The 23683-nt window shown below is 38.6% G+C and overlaps 1 protein-coding gene across 1 annotated transcript in view; it reads left to right on the top strand.

Annotated features, from left to right (window-relative positions):
- Maob (monoamine oxidase B) overlaps positions 1-23683 on the top strand; it is a 113579-nt gene that overhangs the window by 82803 nt on the left and 7093 nt on the right. The window contains exons 6-12 of the mRNA XM_085838255.1: positions 1760-1901; positions 3719-3868; positions 5802-5961; positions 13750-13846; positions 15508-15561; positions 20131-20188; positions 22595-22692. Coding sequence (XP_085694381.1) covers positions 1760-1901; positions 3719-3868; positions 5802-5961; positions 13750-13846; positions 15508-15561; positions 20131-20188; positions 22595-22692 — 759 coding nt within the window. The remainder of the gene's footprint in view (positions 1-1759; positions 1902-3718; positions 3869-5801; positions 5962-13749; positions 13847-15507; positions 15562-20130; positions 20189-22594; positions 22693-23683) is intronic.

The raw sequence follows: 23683 nt of genomic DNA on the forward strand, positions 1-23683 counted from the left end.
ACATGCCTTTGAAAGCACTTCATTCTGAAATGATCACTTAATCCATTAATTGATGCCTTTTATGCATTAAACCATTTAAGAACACTTATCTATGCTATCAAAAACTTGATATGAGAACATCAGTTATAATAGAATTTATTATGATTGTAATAGAACTCTGTTTATTTATAAATTTTCTAGATTTCCAATCTACATTTGTTCTAGATCTTCTGTGGTGCAAAGCTTTTAATAAATTCAGTTTGATCTTTTGTCCTCAAAGAGCTTTTAGGCACCTTCAAAATGAGACCAGTTATGGTTCTTTGAGATTATGGAGACTTGCGATTTACTGCCACAACCTTGACCTCAGCCTCCAGTTAGTGAATACCCTTGGTTGGCAACTCACAAAAAGAATGTTGAGATATTTATGTAAACAAGAATCAGAACATTTTCTAATTATTCCTAAGCAAGATATGTATGAGATCATTTGTTGACTTTAGAGAAAAAGAAAAACACCCAGAATAACTGACCTATTACGATTCAATGTAAATCACAAACATGTTCAAAGCCTAATGCTGATCATTTCTCTAGTTGTAATTTATAAAATGATGTTCAGAAGAACAAAATATATTTTCAACGTGGTCTTATATATGTAATTGCCTTTTAGAAAAACTATATCTAAAAAAAGAGACACATCAAATGAGACTTATATTGCCTTTTGGGTGACAGAAGTATAGAAAATACTCATTGCCTCTTTTTTTATATTAAGAATTCCCAAAGGATATCTAATGTGTATGTATTTTTATAGAGAAATTTAGTATATCATATATCTTTTTGAAAATCAACAAGGCAAAAATTATAAAATCTGATTATATTAAACTGCTTGATCTTTCCTCCCTTAAATGCTGTAAAGCTCATTCCTTTTCTTACTGAAACTCACAGAGTAAATCAAACAAAAGATTAAAAATGTACCTGCCTGACACAGAGAGACACAGTTACCCTCCTTTATCTGAAGCTTCAATTCATCATCATTAGTCTTTCTCCAGAAAGAACATTTTTCATCATGGGAGACATAAGCTACATTCAAATATATTTTATTTTATAACTTGTGATTTCTTATCTTATTATTAGCTATTGCTTATTTCTCATTGTGTCTTAATTATGAAATTAAAGGACACTATAGTGCTCAGAAGTAAACCTAAATCTTCAGACATAATGGGCAAGCTGCATCTCTAGATCATAGATTAAATGTTATCAGAGGTTTTTAAAATGCAATGGATAGGTGGTTGGAGAAATGGCTGACCAACTGAGAGTGGCTATTGCTCTTGTAGATGATGTAGATTCAGTTTACAGCACCAACATCAGGTTGCACATAACCACCTGTAACTCCACCTCCAGGAGATCCAACAGTCTTTTTTGGCAGCTGTGGGAGGAGAAAGATAGCAATAGAAATTCAAGTTGATTTCAAAAGTCTTGACTTTAACTATTTAGTGAGTGCTGAAGCCTTTTACCAAGATAAAGATTGGGGGAAGACAAGCAGGTGTGTCGGAGCAACTGATAACACAGGATATGACCACCATCAATTCTGAATAAGGTGTTTTGTTTAAGGAGACATACATACCATATTTCTTAAATCCATGTCCTCATGTTTTATGATATTGAATTCCAGAAGTTTGCTAAATTGTGTTAAATGTAGCCAAGAAAACATATTATTTGATGACGCTAGAATCTTAAGAAGACTGATCTGCATTTGCTAATCACATTCTTGTTTCTTCCTGAGCAGATCTACAAAGCAGATTGCCACGCTCTTTGTGAACCTGTGTGTAACTGCAGAGACCCACGAGGTCTCTGCACTATGGTTCCTGTGGTATGTGAAGCAGTGTGGAGGTACAACCAGAATCATCTCAACAACCAATGGAGGACAGGTACACACTCTCCTAACACAAAACCACTACTACAGAAATGGTTGCCATTCTACAATCATGAAATGGTGGTGCATGAAGCAAACTTGTGGTTTGTCATACTTCACTGGGGTAGCTTCAAGTAGCTTTCAAAAGGGACCAGTTGATGTCAGGTATCCAGGGGCCAGCATAATTTTAAGACTGGGCTCCTCAGAAAGTTCAAACAAGAAAGATAGAAATGCACTTGAATTTTAAAGAATATCCAATGCTTTAGGCTGTAGCTCAGACCTAGAACACTCCCTAGTACAAACCAGGCTCTGAATCCACCAGCATTAAGAAAGAAATAGAAATAGAATAGAATAGAATAGAATAGAATAGAATAGAATAGAATAGAATAGAATAGAATAGAATAGAACAGAATAGAATAGAATAGAAAAGAAAGAAGAGAAGAATGTTTGTAAACACACTGCACATATGAGAATTTATTCTTTATTTATTCAATGCCTGTTCGCAGAGCATTTTTAAGCCATGTCCCCCACCATTAGACTATAAATTAGACAGAAGATCTTTTTTTTCAAAACAACTTTTTATTAGATATTTTCTTCATTTACATTTCAAATGCTATCCTGAAAGTCCCCTATACCCTCCCCCTGCCCTGCTCCCCAACTCACCCACTCTGACTTCTTGGCCCTGGTGTTCCCCTGTACTGAGGCATATAAAGTTTGCAATACCAAGGGGCCTCTCTTCCCAATGATGGCCGACTAGGCCATCTTCTGCTACATATGCAGCTAGAGACACGAGCTCCGGGGGTACTGGTTAGTTCATATTGTTGTTCCTCCTATAGGGTTGCAGACCCTATTTAACTCCTTGGGAACTTTCTCTAGCTCCTCCATTGGGGACCCTGTGTTTCATCCAATAGATGACTGTGAGCATGCACTTCTGCACTGGCAGAAGCACTGGCATAGCCTCACAAGAGACAGCTATATCAAGTAGCTGAAGATCTTAATCTCTTTTATAGTCATATTCCTTTCTGTTCCATACTCTTTACCTCTCATCCTCTCTTCCTCCTCCTCCTCCTCTTTTTCCCCTTTCTTTGTGGACCTATTTGAAATAGTCTTTAAAAAGTTAATCGGGGAACAATGAGATATTCAGCAGGTAAAAGAGCCAAAGGATGTAAATAGTGCCAGGCAAAAGGGATGTAAGGATTATTCTGAGATTATTCCAGCTCAGTTTGAAGCCCTGGAATCTGAAGTAGTATAACTTTAAGGTCAGTTAGTAAGCCTATAATTTTGTCAAAAAGACGGTAGCCTGTAATTAGAGGAAAATTCAAATAGCAATAATAATGTAAGTCAAATTATACCCAAAAGCAAGTTATAGGACTATTCCCAATAATAAATTGAAATTGTACATATCTTTTTCTCTAGGTTTTTCTCTTTTTTTTATTAGATATTTTCTTTATTTACATTTCAAATGCTATCTCCAAAGCCCCCTATACCTTCCCCCCACCCTGCTCTCCAACCCACCCACTCCCTCTTCCTGGGCCTGGATTCCCCTGTACTGGGGCATATGATCTTTGCAATACCAAGGACCTCTCCTCCCATTGATGGGAGGCCATCCTCTGCTACATATGCAAATAGAGACACAGTTCTGTTGGCTACTGGTTAGTTCATATTGTTGTTCCTCCTATAGGGTTGCAGACCCCTTCAGCTCCTTGGGTACTTTCTCTAGCTCCAATTATACATATTTTAGAGGAGGGATAGCCAGGAAAATTTATTCACTTAGCTATTTATGTTGATTCCTATATTATCCATCCATCTTGCATCCTATTTTCTTCCTTCCAGGAGAGGAAATTTATTGGTGGATCCGGTCAAGTGAGTGAACGGATAAAGGATATACTTGGGGACCGAGTGAAGCTGGAGAGGCCTGTGATCCACATTGACCAGACAGGGGAAAATGTTGTTGTGAAAACCCTAAACCACGAAATATATGAGGTAAGCAACACGTTCAAAGTCAGGGAAAGAGATCAGAGGCCCATGTGTAAGGAAGATTATATGAAGCCAAGAATAGCCCACACTTCATATAGTCTATTTGCCAGAGTTAACTACATTTATCTAAAAGAACAAAAACAGAAGTGAAACTATTTGAGAGGAGAGAGGATTGAAAATGTTCTCTCACTTGATGTGCCTGGATGGGGGGATACCCAGAGGACCACCCTCTCAGAGAAGAAGGGGAGGGGGTATGGACAAGGGACCTGTGATGGGTGACCTGGAGGAGGAGGAGGAGGAGGAGGAGGAGGAGGAGGAGGAGGCGGCGTCTGCGGCAGCAATCGGGATATAATGTGAATGAATAAATAAATTAATGGAAAAACAAAAAAAGAAAATGCAATCTTTTTAATATGCCTTTGGGTAATTATAAAATGAAAATGAATAATTAATAAACATCAATCATGGTTTGTGGCCCTGGCTTTATTCTGAGAGTTGGGAATTTTCCTTTTCTTCTTTTTTCTTCTTTTTTGACTTTATTGGATATTTTCTTTATTTACATTTCAAATATTATCCCATTTCCTACTTTTCCCTCTGAAAATCCCCTATCTCCCCCCTCCCCCTGCTAACCAACCCCTCCCCCACTCCTGCTTCCTGGCCCTGCCATTCCCCTATACTGGGGCATAGAGCCTTCACAGGACCAAGGGTCTCTCCTCCCATTGATGATCAACTAGGCCATCCTCTGCTACATATGCAGCTAGAGCCATGAGTCCCACCATGTGTTTTCTTTAGTTGGTGGTTTAGTCCCTGGGAACTCTGGGAGTACTGGTTAGTTCATATTGTTGTTCCTCCTATGGGGCTACAAACTCCCCCAACTCCTTGGGTCCTTTCTCTAGCTCCTTCATTAAGGACCCTGTGCTCTGTCCAATGGATGGCTATGAGCATTACCTCTGTATTTGTCAGGCACTGGCAGATCCTACCAGAAGACAGCTATATCAGGCTCTTGTCAGCAAGCACTTGTTGGCATCCACAATAGTATCTGGGTTTGGTGATTGTATATGGGATGGATCCCCAGGTGGGGCAGTTTCTGGATGGTCATTCCTTCAGTCTCTGCTCCACATTTTGTCTCTGTAACTCCTTCCATAGGTATCTTGTTCCCCCTTCTAAGAAGGATAGAAGTATCCACACTTTGGTCTTCCTTCTTCTTGAGTTTCATGTGGTTTGTGAATTGTATCTTGGGTATTCTGAGCTTCTGGGCTAATATCCACTTATCAGTGAGTGAATATCATGTATGTTCTTTTGTGATTGGGTTACCTCACTCAGGATGATATCCTCCAGATCCATCCATTTGCCTAAGAATTTCATAAATTCATTGTTTTTAATAGCTGAGTAGCACTCCATTGTGTAAATGAACTTTAAATTTTCGATTTAGTAAAAGATTACAACTGTAATCAGCTATATAGTTAGAAGGTAAAGTGGGTCCAATAGTGAAAAGTAGTCAGAAGAAATTAAGCAGAGAAGGAGAAAGCATCCTATACAGTATAATTGGAGGGTGTACCACAGTCCTTTAAATAAACTTGTTAGCAAAGGCTTTATTGAGACAGGTGAGCCCAGAGCTGAAGGAGATGAGTAACTCTGTGGCCTAAATTGGGAGCATGTCTGGACTGACCAAGGAATGCAAGGCAGCCAAAAACAGCAAACAAACAAACAAACAAACAAACAAAAAAAGCTGAGACAAAGCATATGAGGAAGTTGGATGGAGAGGTAACAGGGAAGGCTTAGGAGATTTCGAACTAGGTAGCAGTAATGAATGCTTTTAATTGGGTCCTTCTGGCTTCACTGTTAAGCTAAGGAAGCGGAGCAAGGGTAGACAAAGAGAGAGGATTAAGAAAAACTTTTACCTCAGGCCAATGGTGGCTAATGACATTTACTTTTCTTTCAGGCTAAATATGTGATTAGTGCCATTCCACCTGTTTTGGGCATGAAGATTCACTATAGTCCTCCTCTGCCCATGCTAAGAAACCAGCTGATCTCTCGTGTGCCTTTGGGTTCAGTTATTAAATGCATGGTTTATTACAAAGAACCCTTCTGGAGGAAAAAAGGTAAGTTCATTCTTGACATAAAGACTTACTAGAGCCGGGCGTGGTGGCGCACGCCTTTAGTCCCAGCACTCGGGAGGCAGAGGCAGGCAGATTTCTGAGTTCCAGGCCAGCCTGGTCTACAAAGTGAGTTCCAGGACAGCCAAGGCTACACAGAGAAACCCTGTCTTGAAAAACCAAAAAAAAAAAAAAAAAAAGACTTACTAGAGAAGGTCCAAGAAAGTTTGTATTGGGAAGAGAGGCCCTTGGTCTTACAAACTTTATATGCCCCAGTACAGGGGAATGCCAGGGCCAAGAAGTGGGAGTGAGTGGGTAGGGGAGCAGGGCAGGGGGAGGGTATAGGAATCTTTCGGGATAGCATTTGAAATGTAAATAAAGAAAATATCTAATAAAAAAAGATATGTATTTGGATATAACTGTTTGTATTGGAATCTGGACAGAAAATTTATGATCCTCTGCTCTCTTTCTTCTGAGTGCACACATGACAGGTGTGTGATACTAGCTCTGACTATTACAGATTCTATCTTGCAAATAAAATGTACTGGCACAAATACATGAATCATTTTCCTTTAAATCTGACCCATTCTTCAAATAATTTGATATAAATTTTATTTGATCGTTTCCCAACCCCAATGAGAATATGTGATTTCATTTTGTAATATATTTTTCAAACACACTGATTTAGAAAGACATGGATTTATGAACAGGGATGTAGATAGATGGTTGAATACTTGCATTGCACATACAAGACTATGTTTTATCCCCAGCTACACACACAATTATGAAAATTTTCAGGTCTCCTTTTATTAGTGTCCTACTAAATTAAATAATTTATTTCTTCATCTATGTACACTTATGCTACTTCAACAGTGCATGGGTATGGTCACAAAAGCTCTGTATATAACATTGTTTGAAATATTCCTGATGTGTTCTATCCAATACTCTTGCCATTAGCCGCATATGGGTACCAAACACCTGAGATGTAGCTGGTGACAGTTGAACTAACAATTATTTTTCATTTTAGTTGCTTTAAATGAATACATACACATATATGTATATATCTACATATATATGATATATTTATACACACACACACATATATATATATACCTACACACACACACACAGCTAGTATCTGCTGCCTTGGACAACATGTAAACATTTACAATCATTTCTGGTTTTTTTTTTTCCTCTGATCATGTCTACTTACCTACCAAGTAATGCCCAGGAAAGAATAGCAATCCTTGGGGCTAAGGATAAAGGGCAGGGTGGACTAGAATGAGGAGAAAGACTACAAATGTAGGAGTTAAGACTGCTGTAGACAATAGGGCTAGCTAACAATTGGTGTGAGGACAGTGTTTCCTGTACCCAGTCATCTGTCTGTATCCATGGGTTCTGCACTTGCACACTCAGCCAGATAGAGAGGAAGAATATTCAGAAGAGAGTTATACCTGTCCTGAACATGTGTATGCTTTTTTTCTAATTTCCTAAACCATTCAGTATAACATCAGTTTTTGCGACATCTATATCCTACTAGGTGCTTTTAGCAATCTCAAAATGATATAAGAGAATAAGTTTACCATATGTGAGGGATTTGTACACCCAAGGATTTTGGTTCCCCTTGGGGGTTGTGGAAGATGCTGAAGAACAAACAACTGTTAATCTTCTTCAACCACACTTCAGTCTCTAAACTCCCCAACTTCCAAGAGATCCTGCTTTAGTGCTCTTATTGGAGTGGCACATACACTTAGCAAGTACTTTACCCTTTGAAAACTACTCACATCGAAAAGCTCTGTTCTTTTGCTCTTTGTATACAATGGTAATAGCATAATGGAGCCAAGCTTCTTTCTCCTGAGACTTGGGGCATGAATTTTAGGCAGCTGCCTAGGGGAAGATATATATATCATTAGGACAAGGAATATAAACTGCTTTTGGTTTGATCTGTTTTTTTTTCTTTTGTGTAATTATTAGTTAGCATTTTGTTTATTTATTTTCATGCATTGTATTTTCATAATATTCTTTCACCTCATCTAAATCCTTCCCAAATCATCCCCACCTCCCTACCATGTTTTTGTTGTTAAACATCAAGAGCTTCTTGAGATAGTTTCTCAGTTTCAAATGGGAGCATGCAATTTCTGATAAAAGTGTAAGTCAAATTCTGGTATCAGCTAATGGAAAACCTTTTTGACCATTCCTGCGTTCTTGAATTTCTGCTAGCTAATACTGTTTTAAGAGTTACTTTCAGAGCTAGAAAGATGGCTCAGTGGTTGAGAGCACTCGCTGCTCTTCCAGAGGACCTGAGTTCAAGTCTCAACAACCACATGGTGGCTCACAACCATCTATAATGAGATTTGTTGTCCTCTTCTGGCATGCACGTGTACTGTGACAGGACAATTTTTTTTTTTTTTGGTTTGGTTTGGTTTGTTTGTTTGTTTGTTTGTTTGGGTTTTTTTTTTTGGTTTTTTGAAAAAGAAAAAGACACAAAAGTTACTTTCTGGGCCAGTGAGATGGTTCAGTGGGCAAATAAACTTCCCATCACACCTGATCAACCTGAGTGAGATTCCTGGGACACATATGGAACCAACTCCCATAAGCTGTTCTCTAATCAAGCCATGGCACATGAGTATATGCGTGTGCTTGTGCATGTGTGTGTGTGTGTGTGTGTGTGTTATCACAGAAGAATAAATAATCTCAACAGTTAAAAAGTTATTTTTTTAATATATTTTATTACGTATTTTCCTCAATTACATTTCCAATGCTATCCCAAAAGTCCCCCATACCCCCCCCTCTCCCCCATTTCCCTACCCACCCATTCCCATTTTTTTTTTTTTTTTTTGGCCCTGGCGTTCCCCTGTACTGGGGCATATAAAGTTTGTGTGTCCAATGGGCCTCTCTTTCCAGTGATGGCCGACTAGGCCATCTTTTGATACATATACAGCTAGAGTCAAGAGCTCCGGGGTACTGGTTAGTTCATAATGTTGTACCACCTATAGGGTTGCAGGTCCCTTTAGCTCCTTGGGTACTTTCTCCAGCTCCTCCATTGGGAGCCCTGTGATCCATCCACTAGCTGACTGTGAGCATCCACTTCTGTGTTTGCTAGGCCCCGGCATAGTCTCACAAGAGACAGCTATATCAGGGTCCTTTCAGCAAAATCTAAGTCAGGAAAAATTACCCCATTTATCCACAGTGCAAAACTTATTGTTGTTAATCAAGATGAAGGTCTATGTTAAACTATGTTATGAATTTTCTATTTATAATTTCCTCTTTAATTTTTTCTATATGTGATGCAAATATGTTTCTTCTGCAACTAAATTCTCAAATATATACATAGGGATGTTTGATGGTGTTGAGAATTAAACCCAGGGCTTCACAGAAGTCCATTTCAGGTCCCACACACAGGGCTTTTTAAATCCCATTATCTTTGTCACTGGGCTCCATTATTTTTTGCATATACAACTAAACAATTAAATATATGCTATAATAACACTTTTATTCCTAAATTACATACAAATACTCTAAAAATCATATACCATGATAATTGTAAAATATGCAAAGTAGTTTTTTAAATAAAATTAAATCTCAAATACACATCCAACTATGGAAAGCATAGATATATATTACCTAGTCCTTTGCTATATAGTTCTGATCATTATAGCTTTATAATATATTTTGATATTTGGAGAGATATTATTTCCGTATTTTCCCTTAATTTTGTTCTTAGTAAATTTCAATTACTCTTCTGCTTGAATGCTATGATTGTTTCATTGAAACTTTTTCCTATATCCTTACACATGCATACACACACACAACTAACTGTTTTATCTAATTCCAAGTCTTCCTCTAGCTCACCTCCTATATCTGAAATATTTCCATTTCTTCCCTGATTTCTCTCCAATGATGTTATTACTTTGGGAGGAATTTCTTTAGCATCCTGAATGGCTGAATTGTTTTCATCAATACCTCCTTTTGGTTGGTTGTTTCTACTTTTATCTTCATTTTTTCCTCTTAAAGGACCTTGTTAAATTGTGGGAATGTCCTTTGTATCCATTTAAAAGAATGATGCCCCACACCCAGTTATTGGGACACTGTATACTTGGGCAAAGTTCTGGAATCTGGGACAGAAATCCCACAGATACAGCCAAAGCTGGGTCTGGCATGAAAAAATGGCCTCCTATTCCTTCAGTTTCTTCAAGTGCACCCACGTCACTCAGGGGCCAGTTCACTCTGACCTAATTGTCATCATCCCATCAACTGATCCTGCCATAATCAATTTGACTTGCTCACCCAGTTGTCAAGATCTTGTCGTGTTTGACTCTCTCTTGTCTGCTAAGAATAGGTGATTTTTTAACCTAGTTCTCTTGTACTATAAAATCTTCTTGATATCCTGGGTAGAATTTGTTCCACTTCATGGATAGTGTTGATAGACCAGTGATGCATTAACTATGAATGAATTCTGCAAGACCAAGGTGGAGTTTGTTGGCTTTACATGGTACAGCTACAGTAGGTAAGATGGTAGAAATAAACTGACTTCAGAGAGACATCATAAGAGCCTGATTTTATGCAGATTGAATTCGACACAGGCAGTCAAGCAGTGTTTCAGTATCATCGTGTCCTGTAATCATTGTAGATGAGGGTTATAGTCAGCAACAACCTAGCTTTGAGACAGTGGTGCTCCTTACCTGTGTCAGATATGGCTCCACTCAACTACTCCTCCTAACCTGGTCTCCAGATTTTCCAGTTGAAGCATGATATGGTAAGCTCTTTATGGCCCTGATGGTAATCATTAGTAGCATTGTTGTGAACCCCTTCTCTAAGATAAAGGATCTTTGTTTAGAGGTAAGAACAGCTCAGCATAGCCATATGTCCTGGTACAACATCCATCCTTTGCACACCTTTTTTCTCTTAATATTTCAATCCTTATTTCTCAGTATCTTTCCTACCCCAACACACCTGGGGGACTTGCAAACATCCATGCATCCAGTAGCTAACTAAGGAAGAGATATAGGGTCAAGAAGTGGGAGTCGGTGGGTAGGGAAGTGGGGGGAGGGTATGGGGGTTTTGGGGATAGCATTGGAAATGTAAATGAAGAAAATACCTAATAAGAATAATAATAAAAAATTGAAAAAAAGAAAGAGATATAGGAAGAGAAGGAAGCAGTTGTATCTTTGGAGGCTGCAGAGTATGACTGTTCACATGTGCATACATGCACGCAGAATAGGAAGGTGTGAGCTCTTTCTTTATTTGGAAATCCTCCTGTTTGCTTTTCTTTTTTATTGAATATTTTTATGTATTTACATTTCAAATGTTATCCACTTTTCAGGTCCCCTCTGGAATCCTCCTACCCCACACCCACCCACCACTCCTACCTCACTGCCCTGGCATTCCCCTACACTGGGAAATCGAGCCTTTACAGGACCAAGGGCCTCTCCTCCCATTGATGCCAGACAATGCCATCCTCTGCTACATATGTGGCTGGAGCCATGGGTCCCTCTTGGAGTGGTTGGTGGTTTAGTCCCTGGGAGCTCTGGAGGGGTCTGGTTGGTTGATATTATTGTTCTTATTCTTCAGTCCTTTCTCTAACTCCTCCATGCTAAGTCCAATGATTGGCTGTGAGTATCCACATCTGTATTTGTCAGGCTTGGCAGATTCTCTCAGGAGACAGCTATAACAGGCACCTGTCAGCATGCATTTCTTGGCATCCACAATAGTGTCTGGATTTGGTGTCTGTATATAGGATGGATCCCCAGGTGGGGAAGTCTGGATGGCCTTTCTTTCAGGCTCTGCTCCACATTTTGTCCCTATATTTCCTTTAGACAGGAGCCATTCTGGGTTGAAAATTTGGAGATGAGTGGGTGGCCCCATCTCCCAACAGGGGTCTTTGCCTAACCTCTGGATATGGTCTCTACAGGTTCTCCCTCCCCTTTGTTGGGCATTTCAGCTAATCTCATCCCTGTGGGGTCCTGGGAACCTCTTGCTTTCCTGGCATCTGGGACTTCCTGGTGGCTACCCCAAGTTCCCCATCCCCCATTGCTACATACCTCTCTTCAAATTCCTGACCCTGTGTATATCATTCCCATCTCCTCTCATACCTGATTCTGCTCTCCTTCTCCCCCTTGCCCTCCTCTCTTCCTTCCAAGTCCCTCCCACCCTCTACCTTCCATGAGTATTTTGTTTCCCCTTCTAAGAAAGTCTGAAGCATCCACATTTTGGTATTCCTTCTTCTTGAGCTTCATATGGTCTGTGAATTGTATCTAGGGTATTCTGTTCCTGTTAGCCTTTCTACACAGGAATTGCTTCTGAGTTTTACCAAAAAAAAAAAATGTTTGAGCAACCTCAAATTTGCAAGTAGATGATAGAACAAGAGGAGTAGAGAATTTGGGCAAGATTTTGTTTTATTATTTCAGACTCTTACCTGACATGGTCCCTGTTCTGTCAGTCTTTTGTTAAAATTGCATAACAGTTATCACTATTATACATATGGGATTGTTTTCAGGACTCCCTGTAGTTAACATAATCCTTTAATACTTGCAATGCAGATATGAAATAGCAAAACATTTGCATAGACCCTATATGTATTCTTCAATATACTCTAAATCATTTCTATTTAAAATGTTTAATATAATGTGTTGCCACATAAATTATATATAGAAGCTATTATATGCCATATATGTATATACTATGTACAAAAATATGTGCACATTGTTTAGGAAATTATAACATGGAAAAAGGTTATAAATATTGTTAGTACAGATGAAATTTTTTAAAAAATTGGTTCTTTGAGACAGGATCTTTTTATGCAGCCTTGGCTGTCCTAGTACTTGTTGTGTAGAAGAGGCTAGCCTCAAAGTCACAGAGATTCTCCTGTCACTATTCTAAAGTGCTTAAATTAAATATGTGTGCCACCATGCCTGTCCTAAAAAATGTTTTTGACAGTAACTGTGAACTGGTATAGAACCCATGAATATAGAGGGCCAACTGTATTTTGTTCCAGGGGGTAATGATGAAAGTACTTTTATTCAGAACAAATTGATTTTTTTTTACCCAAGTTATTGTTCTTGAAAGGAAAGGAGATCTTCAGAGGTCAGGTTTGGAATGTGACTCTGTTAAAATTTTAGTTTCCCATGTTGTCTCTGCCTGTGTCCTAAATGTCAAGAACTGCTTTAACTGGCATTAAGGGACCAGATACAGAAATACACAGGTATAGTTCCAGATACTCAAGATGCTGAGGTAGGAAAGCCACATGAGACGAGGAGTTAATGGCTGGCTTGAACAATATATTGAGATCCTGCCTCTAAAACAAAAGTTGGAAGAGGAATGACTCCTTATGAAATAGGAATATGCAGCCTCTTGTATTCCACTGACCACTTGATTTTTTTGTTTGTTTGTTTTTTGTTTTTTTGTCCAAGACTGTATCTTACACAGCCAGTCTCAAAATCACTATGTAGATGAAGTTCCTGTCTCTATCTCCTGGGTGTTGAGATTATAGATAGGCACCACTACATCTAGTTTGTACAGTGCTGGGGGCAAACACAGGGATTTGTGCATGTTAGGCACTGTACCAACTGTGCTACAACTTCTGAGCCCACTCTTTTTTTTTTTTTTTTTTCATATAACCATGGTTACCTAGCCCTGTCGTTGACAAAAATTCAGTTTGTTTTTATATACCTAAAGTAGAATGGTATATGTTTGGCCTCCAAATTTCTCAAATTGAAAACTGTATTTTTCATTGCAATTGCTGTGGACAAAATAATAGGGTAATGAACATTTTCATGTACTTCACTGTTTTCTAAGATTTCTGTGGAACCATGGTTATTGAAGGAGAGGAAGCTCCAATTGCGTACACATTGGATGATACCAAACCAGATGGCACCTATGCTGCTATAATGGGGTAAGACACAATTATAATATTATAGCTGTACTTGTTATTGGCAATAAAATGAAACACTATTGATTAAGGTATAAAAACCTTTGATAAAACAATTTTTTTTGATAGTACTATTCTCCAAATCCAGTGATAGGAGTATTCTTATTGCTTCCTCTTATTTATTATTTATTTTTTATTAGATATTTTCTTCATTTACATTTCAAATGTTATCCCGAAAGTTCCTTATAACCTCCACACCCCCCTGCCCTGCTCCCCAACCCATCTACTCCTGCTTCCTGGCCCTGGCATTCCTCAGTACTGGGGCATATGATCTTCCTAAGACCAAGGGTCTCTCCTCCCATTGATGGCCTTCTAGGCCACCCTCTGCTACATATGCAACAAGAGACACAGTTCTGTGGGGTACTGATTAGTTCATATTGTTGATCCTCCTATAGGGTTGCTGACCCCTTTAGCTCCTTGGGTACTTTCTCTAGCTCCTCCATTGGGGGCCCTGTGTTCCATCCAATAGATGACTGTGAGCATCCACTTCTGTATTTGCTAAGCACTGGCATAGCCTCACAAGAGACAGCTATATCAGGGTCCTGTCAGCAAAATCTTGCTGGCATATGCAATACTGTCTGCATTTGGTGGTTGTATATGGGATGGATTCCTGGGTGGGGAAGTCTCTGGATGGTCCTTTCTTCTGTTTCAGCTCTGAACTTTGTCTCTGTAACTCCTTCCATGGGTATTTTGTTCCTCATTCTAAGAAGGAGCAAAGTATCCACATTTTGGTCTTCCTTCTTGAGTTTCATGAGTTTTGCAAATTTTATCTTGGGTAACCTAAGTTTCTGGGTTAATATCCACTTATCAGTGAGTGCTTCTTTTTAAATAATAAATAAGTATATGTCAAATACCAATAACATTTAAAATTTTTGTACTAATTTTCTACTTCATCTTATTGTATTAGTAGATATGTTTTGGGGCCATCTTTACATGATAAACTGACACTAAAAGGAATATTTTACTGAGAGTTCTCCGTATGGAGATTGTGTGGGCATCCATGTTGTTTACTGTGATTTCTGTTGCTATAGCAAAATACTTAAGACTAGGTAACTTATGAGAAGATGTTCATTGTACCTCACAGTTCTGGAAATCTAAGAGCATGAAATTAATATTTGCTAGGCTTCTGTTGAGGGCATTATGCTGCTTCAAAACACAGCAGAGAAGAAGCAAGGTCACAGGCAGAGAAGCCAAACTTGTTATTTAAAATAACCCACTCTCCCAAAGAGCTGTCATGGAAACCATATTAATCCTTTGAATTCCTCACAATTCAAAGTATTCTGAAAGGCCCTACCACTTCTCAACCCTACTATGGCTCAGGCACAGCCTTAAGACTCCATTTGAGACTCTAGTCTCTTGGTCACTAAGCCTGGTAAGACAGCAGTAGATCTTTTGTCATACTAACCTAGGAGAAACCATGGCTAGTCATTTACTTTTACTCCCTTGATCCCCTAAAGCCAGAAAGTGCTCCTCAGTGACACGAATGGGACATTGAAACAGGGACACTGTAGGTATTCAGTATATAGGTGGTTTCCTTGCATACTAAACAGAGCATGGGTAGCCATAGAAATAAAGTGAAAGTGAAAGTATTACACTCCTGTCTTTTTCTTGTTTGTATATTTTAGATTTATCCTTGCTCACAAAGCTAGAAAACTGGTACGTCTCACCAAAGAAGAAAGGTAACAAAATCTGCTTTACTTCTTCCTTCTTTCCCTCTCCTATTCCTTTCCTCCCTCCCTCTCTCCCTTCCCCATACTCCCTTTCTTCCTTTTATCACTCTCTCCATTATTTAGTTGATAGGTTTTTTACAGCAAAACACACACTCAATAGGGAACATAGGCTTCTCAAGTAAGTTACCTCTTTATTTCCACTCTTTTCTTTTCTTTTTTTTTTTACTATTTGCTTGCCATTCGATGTTTATTGACTTTGATATACAGAATACCTCATAATATGTGTATTACTAATGTGAAGTATCTGTTATGTTAATGATAAAGGCCTTATATGTCACAATGCTTATTACTTAAGAACCAAATATTCAAATTAATACTTACCAAGTTATTATATACATGACATTATGCTAAGAACATGAACATTATGAAAATGGATGTAAGGCCAGAGCTGAACATTTACTTATGGAGAAGATTACTAAGTTGACAAATTGCTAGGTTAGGCAGCATTACAAAAATGATGCAATTACAGGTTATAGGTGCAGAGACTAATTTTTCTGGAGGCTATCTCTCTTAGTAATTTGTATCTACCACTGCCAAATATGTATACCTGCACCACAACTGATAATATATTTAATGACTCAAAGCCCAAATGACTTTACAGTACATTATTTCAGTTCTCATAGCATGCTCCTCCATAACCCATGCCACCTTGGTGCATGGCCAGATCTGTGGAAGTCTGACTGGGCCATATATTTCAAAATGTCCCCATTGGAATATAATATCCATGAAGGATAGGAAGTCTTATCTGACTAACTCACTGCTGAATCTTCAATGCCTTGAAAACATCTTTTTCCAAGTTGTCTTTTTGATCATGTTCATAGATTAGTACATCATATACTATACCAACTACATATTTCATGTAGTCAGGGTTATTCATTCTAATAGTTTAATAAAATATATTTCATACACAGTAAAGCTCCTATTTCAATATATTATTTTTGCTTTATCTTTTGTTTAGATTTTTTAAGTGTATGTGACACATGTGCACATGCAAAAGTGTGACATGTGTGTACATCTGTGTGTATTGCACGTGCATGCTTGAATGTTAGAGAAAGAGAAACAGAGACAGATAGACAGGCACAGAGAGTGTAGGCTCCCTTGAAAGCCAGAAATGTCGAATACCACTAGAACTGAATTTATAGGCAGCTATGAACTGTCCAATGTTGATGCTAGGAACTGAAGGTGGATCCTCCAAAAAGCCTGAAACATTCTTCACTGCCAATCCATTTCTCCAGACCTCCAAGATATGTATTTTTAATTATCCATTCTTCCACTGCTTTTGGGTGATTATAATAAGAGTGGTATAGGATGAGTTGCTGCTTGTTTAAGTTGTCCTCTAACTCACTATGTAGCCCAGACTTGCTTCTAACTCACAATTGTCCTGCCTCCATCTCCCAAGTGCTGAAATTACAAGCATGCATAACCTGGTCCACCTCTGGATTCATCGACTATCTGAAAATCTTTTGTTTTCCTAAAGTATATTTTGATGTAAGAGGTAATGCCATGGAGAGTAGATGTACTCATGAGAACTTACTTCTAACCAAAGGTTTATTGATGGAATCTAGGAGAGTGTTCATCAGTTGTTTTTAAGGATGTAGACTCTCGTAATTGACTATGGTCTGGTGGGTGCCCCCATACCCATGAATATATAGCTAGCTTGAAAAATAGGGGCTAACCAACAGATTAGGAAAGGATTTTTACCAATCCTAAATCTGATAGGGGACTAATATCCAATATATACAAAGAGCTCAAGAAGCTGGACTCCAGAAATTCAAATAACCCCATTAAAAAATGGGGCACAGAGCTAAACAAAGAATTCTCAACTGAGGAATACCGAAGGGCTGAGAAGCACTTGAAAAAATGTTCAACATCCTTAATCATCAGGGAAATGCAAATCAAAACAACCCTGAGATTCCACCTCACACCAGTCAGAATGGCTAAGATCAAAAATTCAGGTGACAGCAGATGCTGCTTAGGATGTGGAGAAAGAAGAACAGTCCTCCATTGCTAGTGGGATTGCAAGCTTGTACAACCACTCTGAAAATCAGTTTGGCAGTTCCTCAAAAAATTGGACATAGTACTACTTGAAGATCCAGCAATTCTTCTCCTGGGCATAGACCCAGAAATGTTCCAACTGGTAATAAGGACACATGCTCCACTATGTTCATAGCAACCTTATTTATAATAGCCAGAAGCTGGAAAGAACCCAGATGTCCCTCAGCAGAGGAATGGATACAGAAAATGTGGTTCATTTATACAATGGAGTACTACTCAGCTATTAAAAACAATGAATTTATGAAATTCTTGGACAAATGGATGTATCTGGAGGATATCATCCTGAGTGAGGTAACCCAATCACAAAAGAAGTCACTTGATATGCCCTCACTGATAAGTGGATATTATTCCAGAAACTTAGAATACCCAAGATACAATTTGCAAAACACAAGAAAATCAAGAAGAAGCAAGACCAACATGTGGATACTTTATTCCTCCTTAGAATAGGGAACAAAATACCCATGAAAGGAGTTACAGAGACAAAGTTTGGAGCTAAGACAAAAGACTGGACCATCCAGAGACTAACCCACCTGGGAATCCATTCCAGAACCAGCCACCAAACCCAGACACTACTGTATATGCCAGCAAGATTTTGCTGAAAGGACCCTGATATGGCTGTCTCCTGTGAGGCTATGCCAGTGCCTGGCAAATACAGAAGTGGATGCTCACAGTCATCTATTGGATGGAACAGAGGGTCCCCAATGGAGGAGCTAGAGAAAGTACCAAAGGAGCTGAAGGTGTCTGCAACCCTATAGGTGGAACAACAATATGAATTAACCAGTATCCCCTGGAGCTCATATCTCTAGCTGCATATGTAGCAGAGGATGGCCTAGTCGGCCATCATTGGGAAGAGAGGCCCCTTGGCCTTGCAAACTTTATATGCCCCAGTACAGGGGAACACCAGGGCCAAGAAGTGGGAGTAGGTGGGTATGGGAGCAGGGCAGGGGGAGGGTATAGAGGAATTTCGGGATAGCATTTGAAATGTAAATGAAGAAAATATCTAATAAAAAAATTGAAAAGGAAAAGAGAAAGAGTGGCTAGAGAGTGTATATTGAAAGAGTTACGGGGAGAATTTGAGGAATGGGAATGATCAAAATGTATTGAAATTCTCAAATAATTAATAGAAATATATTTTCACAAAGAAATGAAGGTCTAGCTTTTTTTTCTTTCCTTGGCAGCCATATATTTGTATTATCAGTCTCTTCTCCAAGAGCTTAAAATGCTCACCTTCCTGAATATTTATCCTCCATAATACTTAATTCTATTTCTGGAGCTAACTGCATATCTTTACTCTGCTACCATTCTTCTGTCAGTGCCATGCTATTCCAGAGAAAGAGAGAAGCAGAAGACATTGAGCACTTTTATTCTTTTGCTTAAAGAAAGAGTTCCTAGGTGTAAAACCGTATTGCATTTTGGAAAGATATTTATTTTAATGCATATGGGTGTTTTGCCTGCATGCATGTCTATGCCCCACATGTGTGCCATGCTTGATTCTTGCTGATGCCAGAAGAGTATATTGGATGCCCTGGGACAGAAGCTACAACCTGTTGTGAGCTGCCACATGGATACTGAGGATTGAACTGTAGTCCTGTGTTACAGCAGCCAGTTCTCTTAACTCCTGAAGCAACACTCCAATCTACAATAGCACTTCTTCTAAAATGAATTGGCCATGCTATAAGTCTTGTTTAAGATTCCATTGTACATTCCTAATCTATACAGGCCAATATTGAAACAGCTATGCTCATTTATAGAAATATAAATATATCAGTGGCTAGATTTATGTTAATTGATAAATTAGTTGATTTATCTTAAGTGACTATTTATTATAGTTGGTTTACTTCCAATTCTCCCACTATACTTAAGAGCAAGTATTTACTGAGCACTTATTTATTGCAAACCATTATTTGGCTATTAACTTTATATTGACAGTTTTTAAATTTGAGAAGCTTTAGGAAGGCTTGGGAAACACAGATTTCTATCACCTTCCTTTCTGAGTCAGGAGCAGAATCTGAGACTGTCTTTTCTAAGTTAGTATGCCCAGTGATTCATTTTACTTTCCTTCTTAAAGATTTAGTGACAGTCTTGCTATATTCCTATTTGTGAGCTCATGGTTTTAAGGCGTTAGAAATAGAACAAATTCGTGTTTTTCAAAAACTAAAATGAAGCTGGATATGGTCACTCTTGCTTGTAATCATGTCACTTGAGAGGCCAAGGCAGGAAGATTGAGAATGCCAAGCAAGACTTGGCTACTTAGAAGCACACCATCTAAAGCAAGCATAGGCTACATAGTAGCACAGCATCTCAAGAAAAAGAAAAACATAATTAGTTAACCTGAAAGGTCAAAGTGGAAGCAATGATACTCAGAGACTTTTTTAAGGGAATAAGTACCTCCCCTTTTTTGTTCTCCTTACTTCTTTAAGCTTTACTTTTATCATTAAAATATTTTATTTCTCTGTTGTACAGACTGAGGAAACTTTGTGAGCTATATGCAAAAGTGCTGAACTCCCAAGAAGCTCTGCAGGTAAGACTGTTTCTCAGTCTTTTCCTAGTAGGAGGAGGCCTGCTTTGTCCTGAAAGGCTTCTCAAGGATGGGTTCATGCTGGGAGGACCCTACATCTTATCTTTCCCAATATATTCACAAAGGGCCTGTACGTGTAGGGTTGGTGCATAAATGGTTTCAGAAAGTGTTTCACTCTGCTGCCAGTAGTGCTTCTTTTGTCCCTAAACTCAGAATTGTCCCTGGATCAGGTGGGTGTGTGACAACAGTTGGTAATTAATGTTCTCAAGTACTGTATGAAGGGATTGAATGGAAAACATCATTTAACGAGGAATATGATTTTTCCCCCAAAAGGGATACGTTTTCATTTGCAAAAGTCTCTTCTAAGCATATTGATGATTCATTTTTGATGATGAAATGGTGTTGCTTCTGTCCTTGTGTGCTTTTTTGTACAAAGAAAGTCACTTTCTTCATTTGGGCTTTGGTGTTTGCTGTGGTAGTAGAATAAATTCCTTGGAGGAAGGAGAAATGAAAGAGAAAGCCCTAAGAGCCAAAGAAGGATGCTCAGGATGTATTATCAGTCCTCACATGTCAGAACACAAAATGATAATACTGGAAGATGCCTAGGGCCATTCACTATTTAGGCAGGGCCTCACACTTTATAAACAGGATGTAAAATCAGCTATGTGATCATAATTTAAAAAAAACATTTTTCAAAGTCTAGTTTTAATTTTTTTTTACTTTTTCAATTTTTTATTAGATATTTTCTTCATTTATATTTCAAATGCTATCCTGAAAGTCCCCTATACCTTCCTCCCACCCGCCCTGCTCCCCTACCCACCCACTCCCACTTCTTGGCCCTAGAGTTCCCCTGTACTGGGACATATAAAGTTTACAAGACCAAGGTCGACTTGGCCATCTTCTGCTACATATGCAGCTAGAGATATGAGCTCTGGGGATATTGGTTAGTTCATATTGTTGTTCCACCTATGGGGTTGCAGACACCTTCAGCTCCTTGGGTGCTTTCTCTAGCTCCTCCATTGGGGGCTCTGTGTTCCATCCTATAGATGACTATGATCATCCATTTCTGTATTTGCCAGGTATTGGCATAGCCTCACAAGAGACAGCTATATCAGGGTCCTTTCAGCAAAATCTTGCTGGCATATGCAATAGTGTCTGGGTTTGCTGGCTGGTTCTGGAATGGATCCCCAGGTTGGTTAGTCTCTGGATGGTCCATCCTTTTGTCTTAGCTCCAAACTTTGTCTCTGTAACTCCTTCCATGGATATTTTGTTCCCTATGCTAAGGAGGAATGAAGTATCCACAGGTTGGTCTATTTTCTCTTTTCAGTGTGATGCTTAGTGATAAATTTTTTGTTTACGATATTCATTGTTGGTTCCTCCCACCCCTGGGTAGAATTGAACATAGGATGTGGACATGCTAGGCAAGGTCTCTATCACTGAGCTGTAATTCTGGCCTTTGTTTTTATAAGGAGTTCAAATTTTATAAAACTCTTAGCTAAAATACAGCCTGTTGATTGCTAAAACATATTTTCCAGACCAATGGTTATTTTAGAAGTCCCACCCCCCTCCATAGTGAGTACATAGTATGAAAACCATATACCTTCAGCAAAGCTCACCCCTGTCAAACATGAAACTCACTGTCATTTGTTTTTCACAGATATATACTTCTGCTTTTGTTTCTTGGACAACCATTCTTGTAAACTTTATCATTTAAAACCTTTTTTCAAAACCATTAGACACTAAAACTTTCTGATAGATAAAAACAAAATGAAAACAGAAACAGATAATTGCTGTCTGTGTCCAGAAATAGTGGTGTATTTTCATAATCTCAGTACTTGCAAGATGGAAGCATCATAGGAGGATCAAGAATCTCAGGCCATTATGCTACATGACAAGACTTTGTCTCAAAAAATTGATACATGCATGCACCAAATTAAAAAAAAAATTCTAAAGTCTAAATTTATCCAAGTTTCTTCTTGAAAGCATTTACCTGCCCAAAAGCCTGTCTTCAGAAACTTCAAGCTAATATGGCCATATTTCAGAAGTATAGTCAACCCTCTGTAAGTAGAGGTTCTACAAAATATTTGAAAAATATCACACATCTACTAAAGAGTCAGTGTGATAACTATTTGCATGGCATTTATATTGTATTATGAAACATAAATAATCCAGAGGTAATTTAAAGCATACAGGAGGATATGCAGAGGTTTTAGGCAAATACTATACCTCTTTCTACAAAAGGTTTCAGTAGCTATAGGAAGCTGGGAGAGTTAGAAGCACTACCCTGCAAATTCTGAGAGATAGCTACAACTGGTTCTCTGTAATGAAATCTGCTAGCATGTGCTCCATATATGATAGACAAAATATCTTCTGCCTCTTTCTCAAGTCTTTTTCCCTCTGCCTTAACAGCCAGTCCATTATGAAGAGAAGAACTGGTGTGAAGAACAGTATTCTGGGGGCTGCTACACAACCTACTTCCCTCCCGGCATCTTGACCCAGTATGGAAGGTACTACCTAATCACTCCACTAACTCATTCAGGGATGGCACACGTTCAATCAAGACATGTTTGGTAAATAAAAGTGTGCTGAGCTGTGACCAAAAGCCCCTGCAATTGAAGCCAAGCTCCACATAGGTTACCATGTTTCTCTTTGGTTTTTTCTTTCCTGTCAATACTAGAAAGCATCTGCAGAATTTCCTTTGAAGATCATGAGTTTCACAAAGGAAGTGACAGTGCTGCACCATTGTGTTGTTTCCACTCTTCATTCCTCTAGAGAAGCAAACTCAGTCAAAGTAACCAAAGAAAGTTGACACATAAGTAGCACTTTAAATAGCCAGAGGATTTGTTCAGCCTGCCTACCGAGTCTACAACTAAGGAAACTTCTTCAAGAACACCTCTGGATCAGTGTGGGCATGGCTCTGCAAATTCAAAAGCAATTCTAAACCAGTCAAAAAAGGGATTGAGTTCCTTGTCTAATCCTACCAATCACCTATTTAGTCATTTATTGTTGTTAGATTTTACTTACCTTATCACATGAATGAGAAACACAAGAAAATGTGATCATAGCCTGAGTTATTCTTTAGCAACTTTTTTTTCTGTTTCTAACACATGATATGACTCACCCCTTCAGAGTTAATGGGCTTTTTAGCACTCACAGCATTGTGCATCCAAATATGAGTCACTGGTGCTGAGTTTAGTGTATCTGATGACAATAACAAGGCACAACTTAATAACCATTACCAGGATGTTCCTAGCAACACTAAACTAAAATGGGAAAAAAGGAAAAAGTCTTGAGAGTGCAACACCTGCTGTTACTGGGATGAAGGCCATTGATCAGCTCTCTATGAAAACCAGTAGAAGAAGGGTTCAAACCTGCTTATCAAAAGATGATTAAAGATTCTGCATGTCACGGTCCTTATCTACCTACCCAATATGCTTTTGAATCATTATGTTACTTTTCAAATAGAGACCTAGTGAGTTGAGTGTAGACGAAGTCACT

Source organism: Mus caroli, unplaced genomic scaffold, assembly GCF_978045245.1.
Source record: "Mus caroli unplaced genomic scaffold, Mus_caroli_1 scaffold_5, whole genome shotgun sequence".
Classification (NCBI taxonomy): domain Eukaryota; kingdom Metazoa; phylum Chordata; class Mammalia; order Rodentia; family Muridae; genus Mus; species Mus caroli.